The sequence below is a fragment of the Nyctibius grandis genome, chromosome 8 (genome assembly GCF_013368605.1).
Source record: "Nyctibius grandis isolate bNycGra1 chromosome 8, bNycGra1.pri, whole genome shotgun sequence".
Classification (NCBI taxonomy): Eukaryota; Metazoa; Chordata; class Aves; order Nyctibiiformes; family Nyctibiidae; genus Nyctibius; species Nyctibius grandis.
Genome location: NC_090665.1, coordinates 43648333 through 43673428, shown reverse-complemented (window position 1 = coordinate 43673428; position 25096 = coordinate 43648333). Strand labels below are relative to the sequence as shown.

The window sequence follows — 25096 nt, the reverse complement described above, 5'->3', positions numbered from 1 at the left end:
TGGCAAATTCTCAACGCGATCTGTGAGTTGATTCCTGATTCAGTTGAAGTCAGCAGCAAATTTCTCGGGCTGGGATTTTTCTGTGCATGCTTGAGCATTTCTCCATTTTAAGTCCAGGGTAAATCATGGATTTGACGCATCCACAGGGAAGACATGCAAAGGGCCAAAGTTGGTAGAAGTAGGGGGAAAAGTTGGCAGATGGGCTCAGACTTCAGTTTGTCAAAATCCCCTTTTTGTTCCCCTAAACAATGAGGGCTGTGCTTCATAGTGATTAAGCTAGGCACTGGCCTGTCATTACAGGGCTGTATTAATTTATTTTCTGGATTAATCTGAGTAAACGTTTCTAGTGACCATATGGCTGTGGTGTCAGGAAAGATATAAAACTCTGTAGCATTTAGAGGTGGCAAGAGGTTCATGGTATCTCATGTGGCTACACACACTATAACAATATTTTACTCAGATGGAGTTGGACTACACCAACCTTGTTTCTGTTGTACACCTCTTCTGCCTTGCCACGTGGAGTCTTACCCTTCATGCTCAGCTCTGCAACAGGATCAACACCTTCTAGTGCTATCACGCCACAAGTAGGTGGTGGTCATAGAAGTTTTGTATGTTACTGTTGTCCAGAATCTATATAAAATGGTAGTAAGGATGGGAATACCTGGGTTATGTTACATCTCATTCAAGTTTATTAAAGGATTCATGCATCTCTGAACAAATCAATGTTTAGAGACATTTAACTAACATCTAAGAGACATCTAAGTACTATTGATCGTAAGAAGCTGGGCTGAATGAGCCAGGTAGAGTAGAAAGGCCAAGACAGTCCAAGGACTGACCTCACTGAGGAATTGCTAAGCCTCTGCATGGAGGTGTTAAGTGTCCACTGGGAAGGGAACTTTCTTGTAACAAGTTGCTTGGGCATAAACGCTGCTGTAAGGAATAAGCCTTTACAATATGTTCTTGAATTCTCATGTGTGTCATGGCAGATAATGAAATGTGGTTTGATTGGGAGCAAAAAGTCCTTATTGTATCATGTAGATCTTTCTCGTACTTAAAAACCTGTCATGGTCTCTTAGGAACTGGTTTATCTGTGCTCAACTAGACTTGACAGTGGGGGAATGTCACTGTGTATTGTACAAACACCACTAAACCGCTGTCATTTTACAAGTGCTAGATAGTTAAAACAAACAAACAAAAAAAGAATTAAATGAGGCTCAACAGCCTATATCCTGACTGTTGTTAAACATCTGATCTTAGTTTGTCAATTCTGGAACTTCAGAAAGTATGACCATGAGGACAGGTTAAAAACAATCAAAAAGCTTCCTGACTCCTACTGAAAGTATCGCAAGTTTCCTATAGTTTGAGGCCAAGGAGGATCGTGAAATCATCCAGTTTGACCTCCTGTCTACTGTGGGCCATTAGCATGGACTTGGATTTACCCTCAATGAGCGAAGTGACTGGACTTAAAGGACTTTAGTTCTCAGCAGCAAGGCCTGTTGGGCATATCAGATAGAGAACAGAAGTGCCATCAAAACAGTATCTCACAAAGCTTTGAAATTAATTAGGTGAGACGTGCTCAGATGATTGCAGCAAGTGAGCATTTGCTATGTTTACAGAAAGACAAAATCAGCTGAAGTCCTGCCTGTCTGACTGAGGGAAGGAAATGCTTTTCTTATCCAAGTTTGATGGAAGTTTTGATTTTTAATATGAGTGAGTAAGATATAGCAATCAGGAATCTAAGAAAAATGATGTGCTGGAAGCCCAGGAGTACTAGTCCTTTCTGTCCAGCATGCTATCTTGAGCTGTGCAAGTATTCTGTATTCTGGAAAAGGTTTAAAAACAAACCGTTAAGTGTGCCAGGATAGCTCTGAGCTTGGGTAAAGAATCCCTGACCCATGCAGGTGACTCAAGTTGTGGGACATGAAGCTTAGTTATTAATTACTATAAAACCTGGTGCCATTTGTCTTTTCAGCCTACTACAGAAATATCTTACCTCTTTACACTCTGCTCAAATACAGTTTATATTACCTATTAAAACTATTGGCACTACCCCTGAGAATCTCTTTCTTCATTGAGTTTGTTGGTAGTGTCTGTGTTTGAAACATGCTTTTCCTTTAAAAAATACCTCACTTTTATTCTGACAGTGAATCTGTATTTCAGTAATCAGGATTAATCCTGGGATTTTGAATTCCTGGTTATTTCACTCTGATCTCAGAGGTGATAATCACCGATGTGATAATCTGTACAAAAGCAAGGTACATGCTATCTATTTTAGACGTGCTGAATCCTTTGTATGCTAAGCTGATTTTATCCCTCCAGTTTCTAGGTAGAGAAGGAGTTGGAGACTTGTTGAAGACTCCTAACCCATGCTGTTGTAAAGAAGCCTTTCTTACAAGCACACAAGAATGGACTTAAGAGCTGTACTGTGCAGTTCAGTGGAGTTAAATCTGTATAAATCCTTTCCCATTCCCCTGGGAACTTCCGAACAGAAGGCACCATCAAACAAATCACACTACAGAATCTAACTTCTTATCGGTTGTATCAACTGTTAATGCTCTTTATTATATGATTTCTTGACCTTTATGGTACAGTTTCTTAGTAGCCTTTCCTAATCTGTCTTTTGAGTTGCTTATATTAATTTATGTTCAAAGTTAAAGGTAATAGCCATAAGTTAATTATCTTTTTGTGCAGAAAGCATATGTTTTCACTATTTCTCTGCCTTTGCATGCTCCCACAAAGGTTATTGCACCTAAGTGTGTTCTTACATACTCAAAAATGTCAGGTAGCAGCAGTCCAAGTTCCCAGGTCCTGGGAATCAGTGTGGTCGACATGCCCCACTTCTGACCTCAACAGACCATCCTGTGCTAGCAGATGGATGGGTCGGCCTCCTCTGTCAACAAAGGCATCAATTGTGGCGGTGGTTTGGTCTCATTCCAAGTCTCCGAGTGCTGTAATCTTAATTCACTTAAGCCATTAACCATGACATTTGTTTTGGCCTGGGCTGGTTTCAACTGGAAGTGTTGAAGTTGCCTTTATTTTCTCAGTGATCTCAAGCATACGCATAGTACAGATATGGCTGCTACTGGACGCAGTTGCGCTAGCTTTAGAAGTTGCAAGTTCACGTAAAGCTTGCCATCCCAGCAAGCTGATGCTCATAGCATGTTGCTTTACGTGTCAGAAGGGGAAGCTCACTGCAGAATCCTAACCTTTGTGGAAACAATTCTTTGACTAGCATTCCCCGTAATGTGTTCTGTCTTTGTGTATTGCTAACACATAGATCCAAACGCAGCGACGCCCAGCGACGCTGTGGGTGCAGGGGAGTTCCTGTGTAGTCACAGTGTGTGTGCTCTGTACACCAATGCCAAAGAAATCTCTGAGATGCATCCACCATGGATGTTGCTGTCCCCATGCAAACACTTCTCACTGTAAATGAAGCTCTTGTTTGATATTGTTTGGTTTGGGCTCAGCTTGGCACAAGGAAGAGATAAGGGAGATTAACTAAATATAACAAATATGATTATATAACACACTCTAGTAGAAAATCTGATGTGTCTTCCAGGGTTAAGTGAAGTAAACTAAGGCAACAGCAACCTCTCCTGAGCTACAGAGTGAACTAGTGGGTGAATAGCATAGAAGCCAGTGTGCCTAGCACCCACGCTGAGGTGGGAGAAGAGGCAAAGGAAGGAAAATACCAGTGCAGATGTACCTTCAGCTGTGATAGTAATTTAAGTCACAAGATGGATTTTGAAATGAGTTTCTTATGCTTTCTAAATACTTCAATGGGAAAGTATCGGATGTAAGTCAGTAGTGAGTGTAGACTGGGATATAAGTTCATATATGTACACACACACATATATATATACACATATATATATATATATAAAAATAGTCTTATGTACACAAACTTGTGACTGAGATGTTTTTCTGGATCGCAAATCTCCAGGAACTGGGAACTCCAAGTTCTGAATTTCCCTAAGCAATCTCTACCCGTCAGTTCCCTTCCTCTCTTCTGAACAGTTGCTCTTTTAACAATTGTGCTTGTTTTGGCTGGAAGCATAGAGGTACTAGTCCTGTACAGGGGCAAGTATGAACATTTATTTTGTTCTTGGTACATTTCTGAGACAGGACTGCCAGCTATGACAAAAGAAGATTTAAGGGCAATATTTGACAAGGGGAGGTCCTTGTTGAAAACCATTCCTTTAAAAAAACAGCTGATGACTAAACTATTGCTGGAGGAAAGAGGGAGATGGGAATTTTGAGTTCCATAATAAAGGTAGTAGTGGAAGTTTTGCAGGAACAATTTATTGGCATGTCAGAAATTAATTAAACCATTTTAGTATGGTATTTTCTCTGTTGCAGAATCAAGTTTTGGGTTGGGATTTTTCATCTGAAGAACCTGGGAAAAACAGAGGGGGCAGTCTGGAGAGGATGGGGAGTTACTTCAGCAGATACAGAGAAACTGTTCAGACCTGTAAGATGATGTATTTCCACAAAGGGCGCTCTTTTCAGTCTGCTGATGAAAAGTCTTGTGGGTTTCCCACCAGTAGAAGCTGCTTAATTACATTTTGTGTATGCTCTTAGAGTACCTGTTTGGTGAGAACCTGACAAGTGGTCTTCTGAAAGTAAATCAATTCTGTTTTCTTGGGCTTTCTTGAATATACATGATGTCCGGAGCCTGAAAAGCACAGCAGTGGCACAAGAGGAAGCAAACAGTGGGGCGCCAGTTAGGCTCTATGGTTCTCTGAAAGACTTTGTAGCCTCCTGTAAAGAAAAAGAAGAATGTGCCATTGGCGGTAGTGAGTAAATGGAACCTTCTTGTCTTCTTTGCTCTTGTCTCCTTATAAATAAACCATTGTTGTCCATCCTTGGCATTTGCAGTTCATTGTGATAAATTGGTCTTGATGTGTCTGACATTTCAACCAAGTTGTTTAACGGTGCTTTTCTGAAAAGGCAGATCTTGCTATAACTCACATTGGTCCAGAATATATCCAGCGTAAGAGCACTCACATATAGTGCTAACCCTTTCCATTCTGGTGGATGAAGAGGCAAGGAGGAAGTAAACATTTTGGTCACGTAAGCCCAAAAGGCCTGGGTTTGTGTAAGCAGTGTGCGGAAACAGAAATGTGACGTCTGGATTGCAGTAGCTAAAAGCCTGTTTCATAGCGTGAACAGCAATATCGAGTCCATTTGCACTGCTGCAGCATCTCCAGGGTGGGGGGAACCCAACTTGCTGAAATAATGTAGAGGTATTTTCATCAAGATTTTGCTTTGAGTTTTATGTGAGAACCCCTATCTGTTATCTGCCAGTGCTTACAAGTTGGCTTCCATGCAATAATTGTTTGGGTGCAGAAACCACTGGAACGCAGAGATTTGATGAACTGTGACCAACAGCAGCTTCTGTTGCTGCATCCCTGCAAGTTCAAGCTTTGATTTACTTTTTTTTAAACGTCTGCAATTAGTCTGTCAGCAAGATGATTAACACAGAGATTGCTTTCCATAAATAGGAGCCTTCTCTCCATACCTTTCCAAACCTTTCAGCTTCCCAAAGCTATTGAGCATCTGCCCACAGCAGCCAAGCAAAAGTAATGCACATACTTAAACTGTGACCAATAAATAACCTTGTTGCTGGTTAATGATTCCAGTGTGTTATGATACCATTTTATAATCATATTTCACTTTCTTCAAAATCAGGTGTGTGGAAAGTGTTCTCACCTGTTTTGACCCACTTAGTTCTCAATGGAGATTCACTACAAGGATGATAAAGCTGGTCTTACTTGGCATCAAAACAAATTTTCCTTTCCATCAGCAGAGCAAGAACTAGCACAATTTTTTGGGATGTGGACCAATAACCTGATTAACAAATGTCTTCATGACTTTCTTTGGTCTCACAGTTTTCCCAGTATGCCAGTCCAATGCAAACCTTGTTCTTGAATGCACTGCACTAATGCAGACAGGAGACAAACTTTCAAAGTGCAAAAGTGTGGAAATCCATTTGGAGTAATAAGCCTAGTGAGGAAGGTTATTTTTATCTCATGTATTCTAAGCATGTGTTTGCTTATGGTAAAAACTTGTTTTAGAGCATGGGGTAGCCTAGAAGCAAACCTCATCACAGGGCCCAACCCTGAACAGAGCTGGGGGGAGAAGAGGGGCTCAGCAGTGTGGAAGTGCTCTTGTCTTGTGCAGCCAAGTGCAGGGTAGGAGTAGCTGTGACCTCCTTGCCCCAGCAGCACACCCCCGTCTGCCTGGCCCTCTGGAGCGGCTCCTCAGTAGCCAGGGTTTGGTGGTGAAGATGTTTGGGAGGGGGCAGATGGGTTTCAGTGCCTGCGGAGCTGCACACCTCAGAGCTGAGAGGCCTTGGAGGAATGCAAAGCCCAAGTAGCTGCTGGAGACCCCAGTCACGTCATCCCTCTCTACAGTATTTGTGGCAAAAAGCCCTGTTTTCACTGACGCTGCTAGGCAGTTCCCTCAGAAGACAAGGCAGCCCTGCTGCTGGGATTGGGGTCCCTTCCCTGCAGCCAGGTGTTGTGCCTTTCTCATGTCTCCAGGCCTCCTGTGCTGCCTCATCTGCGTGGCCTGTGGCCATCCCTGTCCCTTTCCCAGAAGTTGCTATCTTCTCCTCAGAGTTCCCGCCTTTCTCCTCAGAGGGGCCGGTGGCAGTGAGGTGAGGCCTCCGGCGCCTTCCCTCCCTGGCCCCTGCAGGCTCCTCCTGCCAGAGGGCAGTCTGTAAGCCTTGTGTAGCTCTGTACAGAAGTTTTTAAAAAAAAGTTACAGTGACTTGGCTGCACATTTTTATTTTTCCATGCAGCATTCCCCAGACATACCTATGCATGTGAGGGCTGGGTAAGGCCGTCAGAAGTGGTATTTTTGGGGTGTGAGCCCTCTGTGCTGAGGGGCTGTGGTGCTTCTAGGCCAAATAGACCATTTTAGCTCCATTTTTTCCTGAGGGGGCTGCCAGTTGCCAGTCAGCTGCCACAAAATTTGTTTGTCCTTCTGCATCCATGAGTTTTTTGGGCATGTTTAAGGATGGTGCGCCCGGCATACAGCTCTGAGGATGGTGTCTGGAGCCGCTCGGCCGTGGTGAGGCATGCCAGCTTCCTCGAGGGTGAGGGCAAGCACCTTGTTTGACACCATTTTGAGCAGTTAGTAAGCGACCTGGTTTTCAGACGTGCTGTCTGACTTCTGTGGAAGGACGCAAGTGCTCAGTGCATGATAATGTCGTACATTATAAACCTGTAGCTTAGAGGGACCAGGGCTGAGGGAAATATCCAGGACATGGGTCCCCGCCTGTGGCAGGGCAGCGATCTGAGCTGGCCGACATGTTGGTCCCGGTGGGGTGTTGTTGCAGAGCCTTTCTGACATTTGGTGATTTTTATTACTGACCTGCTGGTAAAATAATCAAAAAGCCTAAGTAAGGATCCCTTATTTCACCCACTCTGTAGATCATGCAACGTTCATAAATGTTATTTAGGAATGCAGTGAGCGAATTTCAACAAAGTGCTGTCTTGCCTCAGGGTTATAAAACTTCATTACACTTATTATTAACGGACTGTCCGTGGCAGGACCTAATTTTTGTTGATATATTGGTTGCCCACAGCTTCTAGAAACTGCTTCTTATAGCACTTCAAGGTGCTAAGACAGAGAAATCCTGGGATTAAATGGCACTGCTTTCTAAGTGGCTGATTGATGCTTTGGGGCTGTAAGATGCCCCTCTACAGCCTTCTTATGCAGGTGAAAAGGGAGAGGTATAATTTTCATCCTCTCTTGCTTAGTACTTGGGAATCTGATGGACTTTGCATAAATATATTTGCCAGGGCAGGGTGATGTGAAAGATAGTTTTAATTCAGCATTTCGGTTCCTCCCTTTTCAATAGACCTGCAGCCATATATACCATTATCATCATTAATACCAATGGAAGAACTATGTGAGAACATGTAATTTTTTAAAGAAAGAAATTGGTTTGTTTAATAAGCAAATCCTGCCAAGCTGGATGATGATTCCAGAATACTAAACAATTGTTTAAACTGCGGAACATCGTGCATTCGAGCAGCCTTGTCACAATAAATGTGGATCTGTTGCTCTTTACACTAGTATGAAAAAAAAAAAAGGGATTTTGGCAATGCAAAATAGTTATAAGAGAACGAACTTCACAGCTTGCTTGGTTCCAGATAAATCTGGCAGGTTTTTTTTCATAGTTGTGTTCTTGCATATACTGGGGATTTTGCTTCTGTGGGTATTCCTGTGTCTCCATGTCGTAGTTCACAGTCGCATTTAATTTAGATAGTTACAGTTAAGTTTAATATGTGTGAGTTCATAGAATTGTTTTGGTTGGAAACAACCTTGAAGATCATGCTTGTGCTTGACACTTTTTCCACAGGTTTACTGACCATAAGCTGGCTAGATTATTAAATTTAGAAATTGCCTTGCAATACCAAACATACAAGTAAACCCTTATACTAAAATTAAGCAATTTGTTTTTCCTGACTTCATTTGAGGTAGTATTTTCAGAGTAGTTTGTCCAGTACTACTGCTGCTGTGTTTAGGGTGCTAGTGTTTTAGTAGCAAAAGCACAGTGTGTTGGGGGCTTGAGGCAGTCACAAACAAGCAGTGCTGATGCTGTATTGAGCATTACTGACACTGAGTATTCCAGTCATTCAACTAACCCTAGGTTCTTAGTTGAAATCCCTGTTGATCTATGGAAACAACTCTGTCAGTTCATTTTGGTTGAGTTAAGCTTGAAAATAAGAGTGAGGGGTAGTATTTGTTTTATTTGCATGTTCCTGTATAGTTTTGTTCCTGGAAAGGATTGGCTGGGTCAGGCACAGACTGGAAGGGACAGGACAGTCCTTGTTTCTAGGGAAGCCTGTGTAAGGACACCTGATTCAAGGAGCAGCAGCATGTTGCAGAACAGAAAGTCACTGCATAAAGCTGGGCACTTCTAGCCCATGCTCACACTGAGATGGCAAGGAGAAGGTGGGAAAGGGCCACCACGCCCCAAGAGTGTGTAAAGAGCCACAGGGCCTACGCGCAGTTTGTTGCAACTTGGCATCACCGGGATGGCCAGAAGCAAGAGCCTGCCTGGAAGGAAATGCTGAGTAGGAGAAGTTGTATACAAGTCTGACTTCTCTGACTTGTGTTCCTCTCCCCTAATTCCTTTGAGTTTAAAGTTAAGTTTCTGGGATTTTGTTGAAATGAACAGTGGTGCTTTTTTTGCTTCCCCCCCTCCCGTAAAAGAATTGTGATCTCTTTCGGGGAGCACATAGGGGACATGTAAACAGTCATACCTCAAAAACAGCGTTGACTTGGGATTTCATTACAATATGTCTCAGGATTGAGCCATACAAAATAAAAGTAACTTTAAATGTGCAAACAATGTTAGCAATGTCTAAAATTGTGTTTAACTTGGGATTTTTTCTTTATTTTATTCTTCCAGCCAAGCAAGTATGTCCAGCTGAAAAAATTAGCTGTGGAGACTTGAGCAACAAATGTATCCCGTTGTCCTGGAGATGTGATGGACAGAAGGACTGTGAAAGTGGTATTGATGAGGCCGGTTGCACTCCTGGTGAGTTAGAGTAATGCTTTAATATGTATGCAACATCACCCTTTAGGACTATAAAAGTCCTAGAGTGACTATTACAAATTGCATGTAAAGGGATGACTTTTCCTGCCAACAAATTCATCCACTCTACATTTGCAATGCTAAGTAGTGAATTTTAGAAAAAGAGAGGAAAGAAGAATTCTCCAGTTGGAGCTGGCTGGAAAATGTGAAGTGAACTCTATGGAGAATTAAGTATTCTTTTACTACTGTAGCAGAATATAGTTAGTCAGTTTGGAACTTGATTATCAGGGTTAATACCTAGGTGATGTGGTAAGGACTTAAATAACAATGTTCAAACTTTCCTCTGTGATAGCTCAGCAGCTTACTGCTGTGTCCTTCCTCCTGCAGAGTGTAGCCCTATACACTAAGGCTAACTTCTGCTGGGATATAATAGATAGGCCTGGACATTTCTTTACTAATAGCTTGTTGGTTTCACTGGACAGAGAGAGAATGATATACTATTTACTGTAACAGTTTTAAATTCAGTCCCTAAGTAGCCATTGCCTTTTATTAGGCCTTTCTCTGCTGAATGAAAGAGCTCTTTAGTAGTTTTTTCTCTGTGAAAATTCCTACACTGTGTAATCAAGCCATTTCTCAAACTGTCTTTTTGATAGACTAAACATATTTAGTTCTTTATGTTTCTTGTTGTCAAGTATTTTCCCTTGAATGAATGCTTCACTCATTTTTGTGACTCCCTTTGGTATCCCGGCTGATTTTGCAACTTTCTTTTTATACAGACCACCAGAACTTAGGGAATATAAGTCTTACCAGTCTATGCAGAAGTAAAATCACCTTTCTAATACTGTTCTTATTCTTCTCTTTGTTGTTATTAAATTCTTTGTGTGCAAACGATCCTAGTTATTAAGAAGCTATCTCATGCTCTAGGTAGTTTTTCACCCACCTATCAATATTTCTGGCATTACGAGTGGTATCAGCAATGTTATTTTTACTTCCGGATTACTGGTGAAAGGGTTGAATGATTACATGCAAGCACACATTGATGTTTCTTCATTTGAAAACCAAATTTTGGGCTCTAATACCTAGCCAGTTCATAATCCACATTATATTTTTTAATTGAAGTTGTGTAATGTTTTATGTGAACATTTTGTGGTTCTGAGTAAAACACCATGGATAAATTTATTTCTTTGCAGTCAGCTTTATCAAACAAAATCTAGTCTTACCAAAGATTTTACTGTCTGAGGAACCTGTTCCAGTGTTTAGCCACTGATTGTAAAAATATTTTTCCTTTGTCCTTTTTTACTTTTTTCTTTGTCACAACTTTAAGCTAATGATGTTTTGGCAGTTTTGAAAAGTCTTTTATTTGTTTTCTGGATGAAACTCTTAGTGTTCTCTCTATAGCATATGCCTTTTTTTTTTTTTTTCCATTGAATGGGAGGCTTGAATTAGAGGCAAGTTTAGAAGAGAATTGTAGCTGCTAGTGAAAAAATTATTCTTTTCCCAATATGAGTTAATGAAATTAAAACAATTTTTATACTGGTGGCTGCCTCCACTAATGTAATGCTGCTGCTTACACCAGTAGGAGTTGTCTCGTGGAGTCATTTATAATAAAAATCTACTTGAAATTGCTTTGAACTTCTGTTTTTGAGGGCTCTAGGTAACACCCAAAATGAATGTAAATATGTTCTGAATGCCACATAATTTCAGCATAATGATACTATTAATGGTTTAGAAATAGCTGAGTGTTTCTCTTCTGGATGTTTCAGCATGTCTAGTCTTGCTTATCTTTCACATTTTCAGTGCACATGCAGGTTCTTAAAATGGTAATTTAATCCAAGGACAAATTACTGTCTTCTGATGGTTGTTGGGTAACTCATGTGAAATGAATTAGTGACTTTCATTTAGTTCCTTATGATTGAGTGTTGCCCCCATGTAGGCTTGTAGGCTGCCACCTCAGTGGGTGCACGCTGGTAATCTCTACCAAGGGGTTGCTGGTGAGTCTGAGTGTGGGATGGGCCGTCCTCTGGCCAGAGGACCAGGGAGAAAGGCACTGACAGGCAAACTTGGAGCTTCCTGGGTGGGTGCAAACATCAGAAGCTTTCAGTTCTAAGATGTGTAGACTCAGCACCTTTCAGAGGCATTAAACTCACTTTGAGAAGGAAACAGGAGGCACTGCTGAATGGCTGTAGTGGGAGCATTTTCAGTGAGGTTACTTGTCAAATTAAGGTGTTTTCTTCATGGATGAGAATAAATGTGTTAGCCGTTTAAACGCTGAGAGCTTGTGAAGGATTGCTAGCTATCCTCCCTTTTATCCAAATCTGATAAACCTCTCTAAGCCTATCCACTGATACTCTGTTAACATTCCCATTTCTTCTCTGTTTAGAATCCCTCTTTATCCGTTTTCTCTTATCTCAGCAGCACACAGTATCCTGACAAAAAAAAGAAGGTCTCTTCCTAGGTTCAGACCTTTTCTCTCTCTTTTTTTTTTTTTTTTTTTTTTTTTTACCTTTGCACTCAACGTTTTTGTTCTCATTTTAAAAGAAGCTTCAGCACTGACTGTCACCTGCAGCCCCTTGGAGCAGAGCACCCTGTCATAGCTAAGGCTGCACCTCTCACAGTGCTGACCAACTTGTCTATAAATAACACATCTTTCTGGATAAATGTTTGGAAGGGAGTTTATTTGTGCTCAGGATAATTTCTATGGTGAGAGCCTGCGTGTGCAGTAAACAAGTGGAAGATATTGTGAGTGAGGGCATTCAGAAGAAAATCCCTAAGCTCTTTGTAAATCCATGTTAATAAAGGTAATACTTTGAGCTAATGTGACAATTTAAACATATTTCAACTATGGATACTCCTATTTCTTGGTAGGAATAACTGGCTCTTAGTATTATAATTCTTCAAAAGAACTTAATATGGAGTTTATGAACATTACTTGAGCCTGCATTTCTGCATGGGTAATTTGTACCACTAACAATATTGTGCTGGTATCCAGATATAGGAGCAGGGCTTGGTTGTGCTGAGCTGTGCAAGCACCTGTCCCTATGTCAAAATGGTCACGGTCCGAGTTAAGGGAGGATCGGGTACAGGAGAGGAAAACAATGATGATGGTAGTAGAATCATCCAAAACTGTTCAGAACAGCGAAAGTGTATTATGGTTCTTCCTCCTATGTCTGCTTCTGGCCTCCAACAACTTGCTTTTCAGATAGTATTCTGGATTTGATAATTCTTGATGTATTTTTCCTAGAATTACGCAATTGCTTTTTGAATCAATGTGAAATTTATCCAGCATAGTCAGTGTAGGCACTGGCACACGGCCAGCTTCTTTGTGCTTTGTATCAGCCATGTCCTTGGTGCATCATCTTGCACGAATGGAAACAAACTGGTGCTCTGCATCGCTCTTTGCTTTTGGTCACTGTTGAAGACTTGCTGTTTTGATTGGCACCCTGTGTGATCTGAAAAAGGTTTGTCACAGCAGTGTTCACAATATCTTTCCTTCAAGGAAGGAGAGAATTTGCAGTCTTATATGCTGTCCTTATGTAACCTCCTTTAAACAAAGGGTTCAGCTGCAGTTAGCACGCTCTGGACTTAGCTGAGTGCAGGTATGCTGAAAAAGAAAAAAGCATCATCTCAAACAACGGATAAGTCAAATATTTCCTTTGAGTTCCTCATCTCTCCCTGTACAATCTAGCCCTATAAAAAGCTAGCCTTAGGAGTAAGCAAAGCAGACTGTATTCATCTGAAATAAGGGTCCTATTTGCTATGTCTGGAGTAAAAAACAACAATTTGGTAGATGAAATCCATTAAAATAAAATCTTCCACAGAGATGTGTAAAACAGCCTTTGCTGGCCTGTTAGGCATGGTCTGGTACCAGTACTAGGAAGGCAGTTATTCTCATAAGCAGTCCAGTCACTGACCCTGTCATACTGCTTGGAAGGCCGTTACCAGGGGATGGTAAGGCACAGAATCACAGAATGTTAGGGATTGGAAGGGACCTCGAAAGATCATCTAGTCCAATCCCCCTGCCGGAGCAGGATTATCTAGACCATATCACACAGGAACGCGTCCAGGCGGCTTTTGAATGTCTCCAGAGAAGGAGACTCTACAACCTCTCTGGGCAGCCTGTGCCAGTGTTCGGTCACCCTCACCGTAAAGAAGTAAAGGCACTTTATTGTTGTTCTTCACCCTTGAACAAGGAGGAAAAATGGTGTGATTTTCACCCTGTGGAAGAACTTCCCAAGGAAGCAATGGAAGCTGTAAACTATTTAACCTGCTGTGGATAAAGCACTAGTGATTAGGGATCCAGATTTGTGTCTGCACAAATTGCTCTAATTGCACCAGGGATTAATTGCGGGTATTATAATCCTTGCATGTAGGTAGCTAAGTGCCTGTCTGCCTAAATAATTTACTTACAGCAGGTAGGCTTTAAGTCCACTGCTAACTTCCAGTGCACAAACAGTTTTCAAAAATGCAAATATCTGCCTTTTTAAAATAAAAGCATATATAAAAAGAAAAAAAAAACCCTTACTTTTCAGTTCTTTGGAGCAGGAGTAATTTGTGTCTTTACAATACTAAGTATGTTGTAGTCATAGGTCAGGTTTAGTCTTCTAAAATAGACATCAACAGTTAATAATGTAAGAGCAGTCTTGAATTTACTGGCTTGGAGGTGCTGGCTTCCTCTTTCTTATTTCCCTGGTTGAGGTTTTCTGCCTGCAGTGTACCTAACCTTTGTCACAATTGATTGGACAAGCTTAGGAACACGTTTACCGAGACTAAAAAGAGAAATTAAATATGGGAGACTGTAATTAAAGCATTACAACTCAGGGTCAGTCTGGACTTTACTAGCTACTGCAGAACTTGTTAAATCTCTGCTAAGACAGATATTAACCAGTGTTTTGTCAGCCGCTCAGGAATGCAGAGAGCATTTCAGCATGGCTTTAGAACAGATGAGCTACCATCCTGTAACAGCTGAAATGGGCATTGCACCCCTTTAATGCACACATCGCTTGTTCCTTCTGACAGGACTCTGGGGTGGTCAACAGAGAGAGCAAGGCTCTGGCCCCATCTCTTCCTATTGTGTTACTGGTTCTCACCTGGACCACTTCTTCCGCCCAGTATGGAAATTGTGTCTTGCAGATGTGGAGTTGGAAGTGTACCATTTTCCCCTTTCCCAATAGTCAGATAGAGTGAAATGATGTATTCATTGATACAGTGATAGCATAATAAGCTGTTTTCCCATACCGTTATTTATTCTGCTCAACTATAGTACAGAGACAGCAATCCGTGGGGACTTCTGCAGGTAACGGACATACTTACACTGATCTCATAAAGTTGTCCAAGAGTGAGAGCCAGTAATTCCTGCAGGAGACTCATGACAATGACAGCCTCATTACCGAGAGCATCTTCTTTTGGACCCTGGCCTTCCGGCTTTTCATTGCTGACCATGTATCTTAGAATGAGTTCTAGATTTTCAACCCTAAGATATGATATGCCAGATTAAAAGTGAACAAACTGGGTAAAGTTTTTTAAATTAATAAGGGAAACAACAGTAAGCACAGTCTTGCTCAGCTGTAAGCCACATGTCCTTGCGGTGGTAGCTCACAGCCTTCCCATTTGCATGGTATCTCTATCACTTACAAGATCCTCAGGGCTGGAGCTTTTCACTTACTCTTTCCTGGCAAAGCTCCAGGCACATGTGTGATTCTCCATAAAAAGCAGCAGTGCTTGCAGGTGAGGAGTCCTTTTCTTGGAAGGTCCAAGTGCAGAAAACTTTCAGAGTTGAGTCTTTCCAATGCCCTGCTCAATAGCCCTCACCTCACCTGAGAACCATTGGCAGAAGGCAGAATTTAAAGCAGGCTAAAGCTGGTCTGATCCCTCCAGCAGATCCACCCGGTGATGAGCCAGCTGAAGTGGGGAAATTAGAAAGCTTATTTAAAGCCACCTTCCTCCACACTGCTCCTGCACCTATACTCACAAGTGACCTTTCTGTTGACAGTTACATTGTTTTATTATTTTTTATCATTGTACTGTAGCAATAAGGAGCATCATGTCATCTCAGCATCATTTTCTTCTTCATGTAGTAAAAGGTACCTGCATCTGAGTCACACTTCCAGTGCTGCCTGTGGGGATTTGACCGTACTGATTCTGTTCATTCCAAATCTCCACAAATCCTACTGAGAGTTTTTTTACTTGGTGATAATATAGCACTACTTTTATCTTCCTTTGCAGCCTGATTAATACGTGCTTTTGTCAAAGTTATGAGTTCTGTTCAATACGTTCATTAACAGGCTAGGTGCACAGTGATGTACTATTCCTCAGTCAGCTCGGAGGGAAATCAGACCCAAAGGATCAGATTTTGCCATATATTCTTCCTGAGAAACCCACCAGTTTTAATGGGGTTAAAGCCCATAGTTATTGCATTTGTGCCTGTAGAGGAAATATTTATCTGCTATCATTATTCATTATTATTTCAGCATGTGATGAAAAGAGACATGGCTAGCTTGAAATCCCTGTCATTTTATAGAAAGTAGCTGTAACTTGAGTACAATTGCCATGATGGAGGAATCTACAATTATTTCCAAGAATGGAAAGAAAATTGCTATAGATTTAACAAATGAAAGTCCTTCATAAATAAGATAAGGTAGCACAGCAATGATATCTTCTGGGCTTTACGTGATGTTTAATTACTGGACAGCTGGAGGGATTAATGCTTGTGCATTATGCCCTGGCTCTCAGAAATTAAATGTGTACAGCTGCCACTTTATCACTGCTTAAAGTATTAGAGCTCCTTCGAAAGCAGTAATAATTGCAGAAAAATCCCCATTGTTATTTAGGAAAACTCTCGACCCATAATCATATTTGTCCCGAGTTCCTTCACAACAAAACAGCAAGAAAAATGAGATTGGTAGTTACCTTTAATTGCTCTGTTACAGGAAAAATGAAGGTAGTTGCATTTTTAATATATTGGATGCTTGTTGTAATTAAATGTAAAATACTGCATGAACTTAGGTTAGAGGTAAGATAGTGATTGCGTAAGTCAAGAATTAAACCCTAAAGCCATGGCCTAAGCTGTGCCAGGGCTCTACCTGCAGAAGGTCAGGGCAAAATGGCTTTGTTTTCCCTACTGCTGTCTCTTGAGCTTAGGTTTAAAAAAAGAACAGACACGTGTAACGTTCTGCAAATGGAGTTTCCCAGTACTGAGTGGTGCCTCGCTCCCCACAGCAGGCTTTGGTGGTGGCCTCTGCACATTGCTCTGTACTGATCCCTCAGTTACAGATAAATTGTCCGTATCAGCATGTTCCATGAATAATTTATTCTTTAAAGCATCATAGACGGAAACACAATATGAAAACAAGACAATTTAGAATTTGGTACTTCTACAATGTTTCCCTGAAGGTACGCTAAGAAAAAGAGTAGATGCAAAGGACACACTGCAAACATGCTGTCTCTCACACACACAAGTCCTACACAACCCAAATGATAATTTTTCAGAGTTGTGGAAGAGCGGTATGAAAGAACTGGTTTTATACAAAGATTTGTGGATAATTAAAATGAAAGCCTAGTACTGCTGGACTGCATGTTACCCGTGCACAAACACAAAAGCTTTGTCCTGCTGCTCTTTGTGTACTTTAGCTAGAGAAGTTGTCTCTGATTCTTCTTTCCAATCTCATATGTCATACTGTCAGAGGAGTAAAATTTGGCTTGTAGTTATGTTTATCTTCTGGGCAGTCTATCTTTCAACAGTTAGAGCTCGTGGAGTTGAAATAGCCAAGAAATTGCATCTCTTACTGCCAAATACAATTGTATTTCATGTCCCTGAAGTGCTTTCTTCGTAAGAATGGAGCTATAATTCTGAGCCTATTCATCCAAAAAGCAAGAATCTGTTTAGTTTTATTAAGGGAAATCTTCTCTAGCTGTCAGTGCCAATGATCGTGTTACGATGGCAGATACGTGGGTAGGAGTTCCATCCTTCAGTGGCCACGGGTACATATGCAGTACGCTAATTAACGAGTGCTTAACAGTTATGCTTCCTGAGCATATGATCTGAAGACTGAATCAAAATCAGTTAGCTTGAACTCAGTACGTGCAAAACCAAAAAAAAGCTGGTTTGTGAGTCATGTTAATGGATAAAACACCATCTGAAAGTTATCTTAGTGGCTGAAATACACTATTTTCATACAGAGGAAGATACAGTGGTTGGATTAACTTTGCTTATATTTTGCAAAGAAATTTGTTTATTTAATAAAATATAACTGGGAATGTTTAACTCACAATAAAATACACTTCTTTTTTCCAACAAGTTTATAATAATTGCTCATGTTGTACAACTGATTCTTCGTCTCTGACCAAATCCAGCAAAGCACTGCTTTCTATTTCAAAGGTGTAGAAACTGAAGGGCAAATCCTAATGCCGTAGAAATCTCACAACTATTAAAGTGAGTGCAGTTAGCACATGACCCTTACGCTTTTAATTGCAGTGAGTGTCACTCAGTGCTTAAATTTTCCATTTGAGTAGAAAATCTGATACTTTTTTCATAAAAATGATTGCTGTTCTTTTGTGGAATTGTGGGTATATTACTTGGGTATGTTGTTTACATCAAATAATAGCTGTGCCCCCTAATATCACGTAACTAAAAATAATTAGGGGCTGGTTGTTTCCTGAACAGTCTGTCAATCTCTCCCCCTCCAAAAACCACCACAGTGGTCTTGTCTTTATAGCCTTGGTCAATATAGAATGTGCTTCTATTCATAACCTTGAATCTGGCTACACTGAATTCTGCCAGTTGTCTCAGTGTATCCCCGATGCTTCTTTTTTAAGGTACTCTTCCCTTCAGATCAGTTGCCTTGCAAACTGTTTTATTTCAAAAGCATCTTTTAAATTGTTATTGAACCTATGTTCAAACCTGCTTTGGATCGCTGTTCCTAGAGAAATGTGAGACAGTTGGGTAAACTGGGGAGGTGAGATGTGACAACTCTCAGTGTTTCCTTGTTTTGTCTGTGCTCCAGAAGAGTTAATAGTGCCATGTTCTAAATGCAATGAATATTTGTCTAATAGTGAAGCAAACTGCAATAAGAAGAAATATCTCCTCTTACAGAGAATTCCCATCAAGCAAAGTAAATTAGTGGAAGTGGAGATTTTATGGGGCAGTGACCTCATTGCTTGCAACGTGAGCACTGCTTTGTCCCTCATTACTCAGCTGAGTTAAAACTTGTGAGCCCTTGGCTGCTGTAGGTACAAGATTATCATGCTGAAGCCAGGCTTTTCTCTCTGCCTCACCTGTTGGGCGCATTGGTTCAGAAACTTATCCTAAGGGTGGCCAATGTGGCTCTTCTTTGTTATGTTTTTTACAGATAGGTCTGTGAAGTGATTCCATCAACAAAAAATTCTACCTAAGAATTAACATTTTTTTCTTTCTCTACAAGTGCTTTTGAGGTGCACGCAGTTTTCATTATGTGAGAGTAGCTGCACAAGCATTAGTGCACAGAGCTTTGTAGTGTCAGTTGTTGCTCCCTTGTTCCTTATCTGTGTTCAATAAAGATAAGTATTGTAGATTGTTACAAACCTCCAGGATTCCCTTCTTAGTTATGGCGGTGTAAAAGACTTGATTGATTCTGTGAAATGGTTCAGTTTTCCAACTGGTTAAACTGGTGCCACCCCTGTGCTTGGGCATGTGTGGGTAAGGAGGCAGTGGCAGGCCAGCGACATGGCTGTGGACCAACAGATGTGGGTTTGAATTCCTTGCCTTTCCCAGTCAGAAAAAAAAATGGAGCTTGCAAATTTTCTGAGAATAAAACAAATTGTGCCGTCATTTGCCAATGTGACTAAAGTGTAGCTTCTAAGATTCTGATGAAGTCTCTCTCCTAAGCTGGGCATAAGAAACTAGAAAGCCATGGAGAAAACAGGCAGGTATAGTAAGGTAGTTCATGTCCGTGTATTAGCAGATGAGCACACAGTGGAAGTCTGCCCAACGGATGGAAGGTGAGATGTATGGAGTAGGCTTTTCCTGGCAAAGTGTCTGTGATTTAAACTCTGTGATGGCAAAATTAACTCCTGGTCATACAGGAAGTTCTGTGCAGGCAGTCCTCGTAACCACAGGGAGTCCTGCTGAATCCAAGAGGTCTGCGTACGCGGTAATGTGGGGTTTGTGTGTACTGTCAGAGGATTATGGCCCTGTTCAGTAATGCTCTGTTCTGGTTGCTGGAAAAACATTTATATATTCTTCAGAAATACAGAATTTTGTGTGATAAAGTTAGAGCAGCTGTTAGTTTAATGGATATTATCAGATGTTTCTGAGGGATTTGCCAAATTGGTGTAATTTGTAAAATTGCCATTTTAATAAGCAAGTCATGTCTGAGGGAATAGGAGTTAGCTTGCCCCATACAGGTTCCAATTTTCAAAGTCAGAAAAGAAACCCACTTAACACATCCCAGCATATTTTTTGCCATTAAATTTTGACTAGTACCAAACATCTCCAATCTGATTCAGCTGATTATATTCCCATCAGAATATAAAGTAATAATAATGTCTTTATCCCTGTGAGATCCCCATGGAATGGCTTGGATTTTAGCAAAAAGCAGCACAGTATCAACCTTAGGCATTCTGACCATCCTTTTTTTTTTTCTCCCAAGCTGCTTTATATTACCCCTAAACCCTCTACACTGGACTCACTTGTTCTTATTTTGAGGTCATTTTTAGTCATTTAACCAGAAGAACCTGTTATAAACTTCCTAACACTTTCCTGATAGCAAGTAAATAGATGAGATGGCAAGTATGAGTTAGCAACCTTATTGCACTTAAGTAGGATTAAAGACAGGGAAGAAATTCAGGGTGTGCATACCTTTTTTACCTAAGCTGCTTCTCTCTGTAAATCGTGGGGTCATAATTAATTCTATTTTCAGAAAATTAAACCACTTCGAGTGAATATATGATTGTCGGGAAATATATTCTAAATCAGTAAATACATTTTTGAACCAACTATTATTTATCAGCAGGGGCTTCGGCATCTGGTTGCTCCATTATAGTTAACTAATACTATGCAAATACTGCTGCAGAGAATGGAAAAATAACTCATTTGTGTTTGAGGGGAGCAGTGTGGCAAAGGCAGTGAGCACATGCAAATATTAATTTGCAAGAGTGCGTGAGGTGGCCCCTTAGCTACATTAGTGATTTGAACAATATCAGGAATTACTATTCCTTCTGCAGTCTTCGTCTATATGGGCTTTTCTGTATCAATCACCATAGCAACAACCACTGTTAGTAGTGAGACTGCAATTCAGCTGCATTATTCCCTCCATGGGAGGCCTGTCATTTTTTCAGAGCAATGCGCTTCAAGGTCATCTTCATTTACCTCCATCTCTTTTGCTGTCCTTCCTGGAGGGCAGCTTTCCGTGGGAAACTTGTCCTTCTAGGCATGAATCTGTGCTTTAAAGACTGGCATTTGACTGAAGATCTGTATGGAATATTTAGATATTTGGTAAGCACACCAATTGTCTGCAGACAAAACAAATAATTTAGGTACAATTAAGCCTGAAAATAAATACTAGTTAAATAAAATTAACAGGATGACGGCATTGGTAACTAGCCTGGGAGATCCACCTTAATTTAGCCTGTCTGGACTGTGTGACCTTCTTATCCATGGTCCAGCTCAGAGATTAATTTATGTGGGCTGTGGTAGCGGGGTTTGCACTTCACACAGAATACCTGAGCAGATGGAGCTCGGGCATTCCACTCCTGCAGCCATGTGGAGCTCAGATCCTAAACCTCAAACCTCACAGCTTAGGAGAGTTTCTGAAGTCCATCAGTCTCTCCTGCCAGTGTTGAAGCAGTGATAAATCAACAGCAGATCTCTCCCTCCCCAATGCAGATGTTAGTATGTGCAAATCATCCTTTGCCTTCTTTAGAAGATCCATTATCAGATTTAAGCAAGTTTTGAGCCACACTTTCTTTAAGTTGCTTTTGGGAGGGTGTCAAAAAAATGCAGTGTCATAATTCATCTTATTTTCTTGTCCTCAGCATCAGTAATTGCTGTTGTCTGCTTTACCACAAATTTTACCAAATAATTATCTTTCTTTAAGCCATTCATGTAATTTCAAGTGGAACCGACTTTTTTGGAGGAGAGAGATGAATTAAATATCTGACTCTTACTGAAAAGCTAGAAGATCTTTAATTAAAGATTAGCAGTGGCAGCAGTTATAGTCCATTGTACGTAATTCCCAGCTTCTATTAAAGTTGAATATCCTATTTATTTTATATTTTGGGTTTTATCTAGATTTGAGGATCCATGCTTGGTAGAGATGTCCATTGTAGAAGCGTTGTTATGTACAAATATATTTTTTTTGAAATTACAGTTCTCAAAGAGTGCCCTATATCTTTAAAGCATTCTACTTTTCTCTGTGAGCCCTTAAAAAGCATGTGGTAGAATTATCTTAATTTTTTGGTGCAGTGCCTGAGCTAAGATTGTCCCTGCTGCACCAGACTAGTCACTAAAGCCTCTGGTTAAATCCTGGCTCCAGGCAAAAGAGAACCAACTGGTACTGAAACACTAGCTTCCCAACTGCACTTTCTCTCTTATCTTTTTTAACTGCAACTATCCAAAGACTGCTTCTGCTCCACTCTTCTCAAGAGATGTGACAAGACTGCAGCTGGAGGCTGCGAGGCAAAAACTGTGACAGTTGTGCTCTATATATTGGCATATAGCACAAATATGGAGAAATTAATGGAGAAACACCACTGGTATCTGTTGTCTATAGGTCAAAGCACACGTACACTATCATTTAGGTGTGATATTTTGCTTCCTAAAACTGTGAAGAACCTTAATGGATTACAGTACTCTACAAAACTGCTTTTATAATCATGCTTATTTACTGCTTTGAAGCCTGTTGGTTAAACACGTCTTCTTGACAGACATTTCCAAGATTTCTACTAGGATTGTGTCATATTTGAAGTAGGTTTTGCACCTTAGAGTATGACAGTTATTAATTTCTTTGGCACTAAGGAAAGCAAGCTAATATTTGTTTCCTTTGTTTTGCACAAATAAGCTTACAATAGGCCGGGCAGCAAAAGCAGAGAATGCAAACAAATTGCTCAAGTCAAAGAAAAAATACCCCAGTGATCATTTAATTACTATTTGCACATTTTCTATTGAAATGCTCTGGAGGCAGTGAAATGCTGTAGTGATGGGACTGCCTAGGTACCCTGACAGATTAATGAAAGGAGACGTGAAGTAAACTGTCCCTGGGACTTAGCTTCCACATCTTCATCTCTCCAGGTGCTATGTAAGAAAATTTTCATGCTGCTTTTTATTAGGTTCGTCAAACTAGCACCAAACCATGCAGCAGGGACCCCGAAGAGCATGAGCGTGCTGGCTCTTGCCCAGGTACAGAGCGATTGTAAGCAGCTTTTCTCCTCTGTTGCCTGTTTGTGCTAGAGCAAGTCCCTGAGTGGCTGGAAGCTGCAGACTTTGCTTTATCCTGGCATGTCCTGCGGATTTTAACTGACAGAGGGGATAATGGAAGGGTGAGAGGAATTGGGACACTATCTGCCTTCCCATGGCCAGCAGGAGAGCCAGCTGCACGCAGAGACAGAGGTCTGTGCTGGAGGCATGTGTGACCCAGAAGGAAATGTCCCATTTGAGCTGGCCTGAAGATGACCATTAGGTCTGTAAATGAAGAAAAGGGCATTTTTATTTCTTGAGTTCACCAGGAGGTGCCTAGAGCAGCCTTCTGTAGTGAGGAACCACGTGCTCCCATTTTGCGCTGCCACTGGCTGCTAGTGCATGCACTGCGGTGGCCCCTGTGACAGCTCTGGTGACTGTCCAGCGGCTGACTTGTCATGACACAGTGGTAGCAGCCCATGAGTCCTACTGGTTGTCCCAGCAGCCATATGGGTGTTGTAATTGCAGGCAGGAAGACCTGAGCACAAAGAGCTGCTCTTCTGCCTCCTAGGCCTTGTCCCAGTGCAGGTGATGCCGTGTCAGTGCTGGTGCTGCTGCCCATGGCTTTAGCTGCGCGAGTGAGTTGCAGAGATTGATCCCCACCTAAGGACTGCGTGATGGGAAGGGAGGGGGAGTTAGCAACAGCCAGACTGCTGTGCTTGTTCAGTGGAGGGGGAACTTGTAGTCTCTAGTGCTGTCATCACACTAAATTTAATTTTTAAAAAGAAATAAAATAATCATGATCATGCAATTTTTCTAGCTAGTAATTCACAAGCTTCACTGAGAAAGTCCTCATGAGAGGTTACAAAAGCTGAGCTGCTTCTCTTTTCTGGCTGCACTTATCAGTAATTTTATATCTGTACTGGGATTTGTAGGTGCAGAGGAGGAGCTTTTGTGCAAACTTCCATTGTCTGTATGCCATGCATATGTTTATCAGTCGCCAATTTGCCAAAGCAGAAGATTTCTGAAGGGAAATGCATACAGACAGGAGGGGTAGAGGTGGGACCAGGGAAACAACAAGGGAAAAAAAATTGGCTCATTACAGTTGGGGGCAAGGAAATTAATGCACATTTGGAGTGTGCAAATCATTACAGCCTTGCCCAAAAATTAGGAATCGAAGGACTATGCAAAATTTTGCTCACTGATCTGTTTCTGAGATTCATCAAAATAATGCCAGAAAAGCAATTTCTTCTTCTCAGCCTTGATCTGTTACAGAAACTGTACGTAGCCCTAGAAATATTCCTGTTTCTCACTTGCTTTTTTAAATAGATTGGTAAGATTATAATTGTTACCTTAAATTTCCACTTGGCAGTTCCATATTATGCATCATCTGAAGAGAGTGTTAGGTTACGCAGTTGTGTACTGATCAGTAGGGTTAATAGATTATTTCTAGTTATGGGATAAGGATAGAAAAGTATGTTCAATGAAGAAAAAGAGCAGAATTTGGGTGAAAACTGGAGCATTTCAATGGTCTCGATACTGCCATGCAAAAGAGGCTTTTTTTAGATGCTTCTCCCCCAGACTGTGCTCATATTTCATGTCCTTATGAGAGGGATTCATCTCCTAATATTAATTGTCTGGTCTCAGTTCCCTCTGTTTGGAAAGGAGAAATATTAACACCTCCAAGGAACAGTTCTTATCCCAAGGTAGGTGGGAGGAGTTGCCTGTTGAGGGCATCTCTCTATATCTAAAATACTCTACTGAGTACAGAAGGAGCTCACCAACCTGCATGGACCAGATGATACTTCCGTGTCTAACACTAGGTGCTCCTTTGATGACCCCACTCTGTTGCATTTAATGGTTGATGTCAAGTTGGGCACACAGCAGTGTGCAGCTGAGATTCTCTTTAACATTTATCCCTATTGGAGGGAGCTTGGGTCGTAGCCAGTACACAGCAGTATTGCACCAAGGAAGGCAAACCTCTTTTTCTTCTAATTAGGCAGATTGCTACTCTGGTAGACACAGTAACATCTGGAAAACCTGGGACTAAATGGGACAGGGCACAGGGCAGGATGGGAGAAGTATATATATTGTCATGCTCTGATGGTAAACTACAGGCTGCTTAGGTTAACAGGCAGAGCCCAGCAAGTTTGCAAGCTAGAATGTAAATAAGT

General features: G+C 41.1%; 1 protein-coding gene across 2 annotated transcripts in view; it reads left to right on the top strand.

The window, feature by feature from the left end:
• The window catches only part of LRP8 (LDL receptor related protein 8), a 192246-nt gene that overhangs the window by 138381 nt on the left and 28769 nt on the right, over positions 1-25096 (top strand). For both annotated transcript variants that reach the window (XM_068405864.1, XM_068405863.1), the window contains exon 4: positions 9431-9559. In XM_068405864.1, the coding sequence (XP_068261965.1) occupies positions 9431-9559 (129 nt within the window). The remainder of the gene's footprint in view (positions 1-9430; positions 9560-25096) is intronic.